This window comes from Etheostoma spectabile, chromosome 12, assembly GCF_008692095.1.
Source record: "Etheostoma spectabile isolate EspeVRDwgs_2016 chromosome 12, UIUC_Espe_1.0, whole genome shotgun sequence".
Taxonomy (NCBI): domain Eukaryota; kingdom Metazoa; phylum Chordata; class Actinopteri; order Perciformes; family Percidae; genus Etheostoma; species Etheostoma spectabile.
Genome location: NC_045744.1, coordinates 7405168 through 7412141, shown reverse-complemented (window position 1 = coordinate 7412141; position 6974 = coordinate 7405168). Strand labels below are relative to the sequence as shown.

Genomic DNA, 6974 nt, shown 5'->3' with positions numbered 1-6974 from the left:
CATTGATAAAACTACCAAAACAATGCACTTTTTAATTTCCTTATGTAAAATCGAAGCACAGTAATGTTGGTTCATCGTCACTGAATGCATACTCGCTCCCTCTGCCAGGCTCACACTTCCTATTAGAGGGCAAGGAAACTTATTACAGTTTCTTTCCCAATTGCTCGAGCACTTTTTTGAAAGCAGGGGCCGGTTTCCAAAAACACTACACAACCAATTAGCACAACCTCAGACGCTTAGCAAAATTAAACAATCTTGCAAAAACTAATGCTAATTTATAAAAAACATTGTGTTACCATATGAAGACACGTTTCATATGACTTAATTATGTTTGAACCAGTTACACACTGCTGTGGCTAACCTAAAACACTTATAGCAGTTCTACTTCTCAGTGATTAGAGAACTGTAAATGAACTACATGTACCATAAGTTCAAACACTACACAAGACCAATGCTGCAGACTGAGGAAAATGTCATTTATTTCTCTCCATATACTCATATCAGTCAACATGTCAACATGGAGAATAACAAAACTTGTCCCAGTTGTCATGCTACTGCAGTAGTGTGCATAACACTGTTATGCTCAGCAAACAGAGAAACATCAAATACTGTATCCAGTACAGGTTACAATCACAGAAAAATGAAGAACCACAAACAAAAACAAAGATCTGAAAAAGTACAGAAAATAATAGACATCTCTTTGCCTCTAGTTCTGGCCAGAGAATTTCATCAACATCACAGGCGATATCTTCATTGGCGAGACAACGTGGGAAGAACCGTCTTGGTCTGTATGAGGGATACCTGAGCCTGGGGCTCCACCGCCATGCAGAGAAAAACTTCTGGTTGGCTTGGTTGTCTCTGAGCCTGATAGCATTATTAACCAAAACCATGTTCATGAGATTGGTCTCTTGTTCTTGCATGAATATGGGCCCCCTTCCTCCTTGTCTTTCTTGACCGTCGATCCTATGTAGATAAAAATACATGTAACCTTCTGTAAAATGTCACAAGAAGGGATCCCTCGCATTCTTCTAACGACTCCTTCCATTTTGGTTGAAGGCAGGTGAACTTACCTGCTGCATTTTATATAGTTCTTAAACCTGATTGGTGTGTCTACAATTGAGCAACCATGTGTTTGCGCACCTGGTGGCTGTGTTTAAACGACTGGTTCATTTGAAAGCCTTTGCTTTGGAATTGAAAGGAAGTGGCGTCATGATACATTTCTGTGTCAAAGGCATACAAGTGTGTTTTGCTCCTTGAGTGTAAGGTTTTGATAATTGTGGGAAAGTATAAATTGTAGCGTGTAACGCTAAGCAATTGAAAAAGAACCCTCTAAGGTTCCCTCTTGCAGGGTAACTACTTATGCACAACGAATCGGGATACGCCTGATATCAAACCACGCGAACCCCGCTGGTAAATCCCGCCCATCAAGCCAACCCGCCAAGCAGAGGTGGCTAGCGGTTAGCTGGTGGTTAGCTGTTAGCTGTTTTGGGGGAACGCCATGACAGCAGAATCCACACCGAGGTCTGTGTTCCAGTCCCTGTAAACATCAAAACTGTCCGGCCGCTTTTAAAACTAAAGGGACATAACTTAAATCCAGGATGTGCTCCGTCGTCGGATGTGATTCGGGGCGTCGCAGTGCCCCACGGTTTAAGTTACCGGAGGACCCAGAGAGGAGACTGGAGTGGGTTCAGTTCCTGTTCGAAGTCAACGGGCAGCGACTTAAAGAATCGTCCTGGACTGATATCACTATTTGTAATGAACACTTTACTAATGACTGCTTTGACGACCTGGCTCCAGGGACTGGCACGGTCCTTCTAAAGCCCAGTGCAGTCCCATCACTGTGTGTCAAGTCCGAGCCAGACGAACCGGAGCTGGATCAGGTGAGCCACAGTTGTAGTGCTGAACTGAAGTTGTATTAACGCTAAATCAGTTCTAAACTAAAAGTAGTATAACAAGCAATAGTAAAGATATCCAGTGTATTCTCATTAATTCAAGTTTATTCACATATACATTCCATGTAATTCCCATTGAAAAGTTTCTATCTTTGAAAATTCCCAGAATTTTGCAACCATAATTGTATCTAGCTTTTGTTTAAAGGAGACTTCTGGTCGATACCAACACGTAGCTCTGTTGTTTATAAATTTGTAGTGCTGTCAGCAGCAAGAAAAACAAAAACAACCGGTGGTGCCTACGCCATGTTATCCCCCTGCTACAGTTAGCACCCAACAGGCTTAAGCAGGGCAAGTTTTAAACTTGTTCTTAGCCTCTAACCATGTTCAAAATGTCATTCCAAGTGCCTACCATGTGCAGTGATTCCTTCTGACTGAACACGGAATCTCACTGCTGTAGATGTGACAAAAAGGCATAAAAATTTTGTTAATCCATACCTATGTTTATTTCCTGTTTTCCGGTTCACACTAGTCAATTGTCACACTCATACAATCCAATATTCTAAAATGTAATTTTTCCACAAGAAACAATTTGCCATTGTTATGTCTTTAGTAAGGACTATGAAGAAACAAGCTGGAACCGGACACCACAGTGGAGCCAGCAGAGCTACAAGAGAGCATGTACATAGGTAACTAAGCAACCAGCCAGCAGCTCTGCTCTGCTGGCTCCACTGTGGTGTGGGTCACAATTTGTTTCTACATAGTCATTACTAACAACAATGGATAAATTGTTTATTTGTGGATATTGGATTGTATGAGTTTGACAATCAACTAATGTGAACTGGAAAAAAAAGAATAAACAGAGGTATGGATTAACACAACTTTTTTGCCTTTGTCACATCTACAGCAGTCAGATTGGCTGTGTTCAGTCGGAAGGAATCACTGCACATGGGTAGGCACTTGGAATGACATTTTGAAAATGTTTAGAGGCTAAGAACACGTTTAAAACTTGCCCTGCTTAAGCCTGTTGGGTGCTAACTCTAGCAGGGGGATAACATGGCGTAGGCAGCACCGGTTGTTTTTGTTTTTCTTGCTACTGGCAGCACTACAAATTTAAAAACAACAGAGCTACGTGTTGAAATTAACCGGAATTCTCCTTTAACTACAGGGGTCTCAAACTCAACTTACTTGTGGGCCGCTGGAAGTAGAGTCTGGGTTTGACTGGGCCGCATCAAGTATTCCAAAAAACCCCTCTATTTCCTCCAAAAGGGCGCGGAACTGCCGGTGCTTTAAGCCCCTAGATCTGATATGGTTGGTGCATTTCACAACAACAGACATCACATTGACAAACCTCAGGCATTTGCCGCAAAGGGTACTTAGCTAGCTTGACAACCATTACGCTGCTGTCAGGAGACTACTACGGTAGCCCATAAGTGACAAGCGCAATGACAAAAAGTTTCAGAACGCGCGGGCCGCACTAACACTTAACTTTGATGTCAAGTAGGGGGCCACAAAATATCATCCCGCGGGCCGCAATTGGCCCCCGGGCCGCGAGTTTGAGACCCATGTTTAACTACAAGCTTTTACTCTTGTCATTTGTGTAGGAGCCTTTTCAAATCTCAGAAGCAGCTTTTCATGAGGACATTAAACCCTGTAATTCTCCAACTTCCTACTCGGAAGAAGCAAAATATACTGTAACTGGTAAGCAGTTGGGCACATTGTAAAGGTGCTATATATTAGGGTGACCACCCGTCCCGTGTAGCGCGTGCGCGCACAGCGTTTGAAGCCCAATTCACGCGTCCCGCAAATTGAGACCGTGTCACGCATAATCAATGCTTGCTCAAAAAAAAAAGTTGGTCGCTCTATCTTGGAACCCGAGGCAGCCAAACGAACATTAGGCTCGTTGGACATGAACTGCGCCTGTAAAGTAGACGAGAGCAGGCGGCAGCAGCCGGGGGGGGGGGGGGGGGACACTAAAAGATGCGGTAAAGTCAGGCAGTTTCCAGCCGATTCCAGAACAGGAAGTGACTTAACACTGTGGTGCGATTCCGATTTAATAAATATAATCAGACCCACATATCAGCTGGAACAGTCTCTAGTTTTAATTGTAGATCTCAGAATGTTCTACATGAGATCTGATGCTGATTTAATTAACAACAGACTGGAGATGATCTGTGATCTGAACGGATTTAGTCTCTCTGACTTCTAAACGTCTCTATCAGCCAGAATGTACAGAATATGACTTTAAATCAGCCAAATAGTTAAAATCCCTCCGATTCGTTGTCATGACAGCGCAGGCACGTGCATACCAGACACTGGGAAGGACTTTTAGGAACGCGCTTTCCAATTCAAAAACTGGAGAAGAGCCCGAGTCTGAGCAGTCTGAGCCGTCCCCCCCCATCAGTTAGAAAGAGAAGGTGGGTACAAGGAAGACTGGCAGGACTCTTTAGTTTAAACTGTTCCTGTTGAGCAACTACAATTCCTGTTAGTCCCATAATTTTATATATAATGTATTTAAAGTGAATAAATTGTAATGAAAAATAAAATTAAATAGCTAAAGTAAATCGTAAGTGGAAGTGCATCTGTCAATTATATTATAATTGTATGAGATTTCAAAATATTAATCTTTATTTAGAAAAAAATACACATTGGTTCTATTCATGAGCTTACATCAGCAGTTACACATGTTCAGGGGCATAGGGCATTATTAATATACCATGTAAGGTGCTAGAAATGGGTAAACCAGTATTAGTGAGCCTGCCGTGGGGGGGGGCACGCTTCGCCAGGCAGTGTCCCACATTGTCCTCAGAACATACCACTGTCCCCCCTTGGGTTTATTAGCAGGTGCACCCTACTATATATATATATATATGTGAGTGAGTGTGTTTTATAGGTAAAGGGGGTATTATTACTAACTTCCTTTATATGTGAACACTTTATTTTGTAGCTTTCCATGCAAGCCCGGTGTCATATTCACCAGAGGCTTCAAACGCTGTCACCTCTGATGATTTAAACAAGGAAAAGTAAGTTATACTGTTTCAAAAGTTTTTTTTACATTTTACATTAGGTTGGCTTTTTAAATCTTAATTTGAATTGGTTTTCTCTAGAGCTGCGCTTCTGACGGAAGGAAAGTGTATTGTGAATGAAAGCTGCCTCTTCCAGTTGTTACGCCGCAAATGCCCGTCATGTGGATGTAAGCTTCAGACGGAGAAGGTCACCTATGGGGTGCTCATCATCTTGAACCAACAGTGTCTTCAGTGTGACTACAGAAACCAATGGAAAAGCCAAGTCAATGCCAGCGTCCCAACAGCTGAAGATCAACAGCTGACAGAAGTAAGTAGACCTACTACAACATACTCTGACTCTAGGTTAATGACCTCAGAACGTAGTACTTCAGAGCCCCTGGAGGACGCTGCTGGGAAATCCTTGCATGAAACTCTTTTGCGTTACTTCACAATACGTTTGCTTTACCTGGCTGATCGAAACAGGCAGTCCCTGTGATTGTGACTATAGCCATGGGATGACATGGCCGTTGGTGCTTTGGTTGTTAGGATGATGGATGAGGCTCATTAGTTTATAATGGGTGGAACACATAACCAACACACAGGGGTTGTTTGTGTGCGGCGAGTCGGTATGGTTGTGCTGGCTAAGCATATGCCTGTTTGCCTTACGTTACTGGGGCGCAAAAAAGAGAAGTTCCTACCGTAGCCGCCACCACATTCAGACAGATCAGCTGCTGCTGCGCTCACATTGGCTGTCTACTGTTGGAGTTCGAAGGAGGAAAGAGAAATAAATGCATCATTTCTCCTTTCTGTAGTATCTGCTGAGCAGTTTCCTGAACTGGCAGTGCATTACAACTGGACCTTTCACTATTTAAGCAGTTACACATTTTGTTTACCCATCCTGTATATATTCAAATAATTGCTCTTATAGTTTTATTATTATTATTTCATGTATATTGTATGTATGTCTGTATATTGTATCCTAGTATTTCATTTATATATATACTCTGTGCTGTGTGACTGACGTATGTTTGCTGCTGTAACACCATAATTTCTCATTTTTTTGGGATATCTATCTATCTATCTATCTATCTATCTATCTATCTATCTATCTATCTATCTATCTATCTATCTAAATCATATAGAACTCAGTTCAATGAGAATAATAAATCATAATGCCTCCCCTTTTTGGTAATTTGGCTATACTTTTCTGTGCTGTATAGACTGAAACGTTTTACCCATGCTAGGTTGTCATTCTTGTCATTGTGTTTTTTCACAGGAAGTGCCAACAGTTTTCTCTGAGATTGTTACCTTTAGTGATGAAGAAAGTGATCAGTCAGATGCAGGAGAGGAAGGTGATGGTGACGGGGTGAGCTCAGATGGGGAATGGAATCCAACTGAGGATACTTTGCTGGCTGAAGAGCTCACAAAGAACTCCGAAGAGAAGCCGAAGATGAAACCGAAGACGAAACCGAAGATGAAGGCGAACAGGAGGAAGATTCTCCGGGTGGCCTCCAAATTCACGAGCTCTGCACGGACTGTGGATGTTTTTTCACTATTCTGAAGCCTCACACGTGTGAGCACAAAATAAAGCCCTATTCCTGCAATGTGTGTGGCAAACGATGTGTTACCAAGACGTCGCTAAAAAATCACAGTCGAATTCACGATGAAACCTACGACCACCCTTGTAAATTCTGCCACGCTCCCTTCAAAACGAGGCTGGACAAACTTAAACACGAGCACATCCATAAAGACAGGAAAGATCCCTATAAATGTCCCGACTGTCCAGAGACATTTACCACCAATAAAAAACGCAGAATTCACCTGGCAGATCACAGAACCCCAAAGGAGTACAAATGTGGAGTTTGTGATATTACATTTAAGGATGTACATCATCTTCGGAGACACTCGGTCGTGCACACAGGATTGAAGCCGTACATGTGTTCAGTGTGCCAACGTGGCTTCAACCAAGGAAGCCACCTGAAATCCCACATGCGCGTGCACACGGGGGAGAGGCCTTTTAAGTGTCAGCACTGTGACAAAAGCTTCAATCACAACGTGAGCTTGAAGAGTCATGTCCAGC

General features: G+C 42.6%; 1 protein-coding gene across 1 annotated transcript; it reads left to right on the top strand.

The window, feature by feature from the left end:
- Positions 1-1357: 1357 nt before the first annotated feature.
- Positions 1358-6714, top strand: LOC116698638 (uncharacterized). The gene is made up of 5 exons (XM_032530678.1): positions 1358-1880; positions 3494-3590; positions 4837-4912; positions 4997-5222; positions 6171-6714. The coding sequence occupies exons 1-5, from the start codon at positions 1599-1601 to the stop codon at positions 6453-6455; spliced, it is 966 nt and encodes a 321-aa protein (XP_032386569.1). The 5' UTR covers positions 1358-1598; the 3' UTR covers positions 6456-6714.
- The last annotated feature ends 260 nt before the right edge of the window (positions 6715-6974 follow it).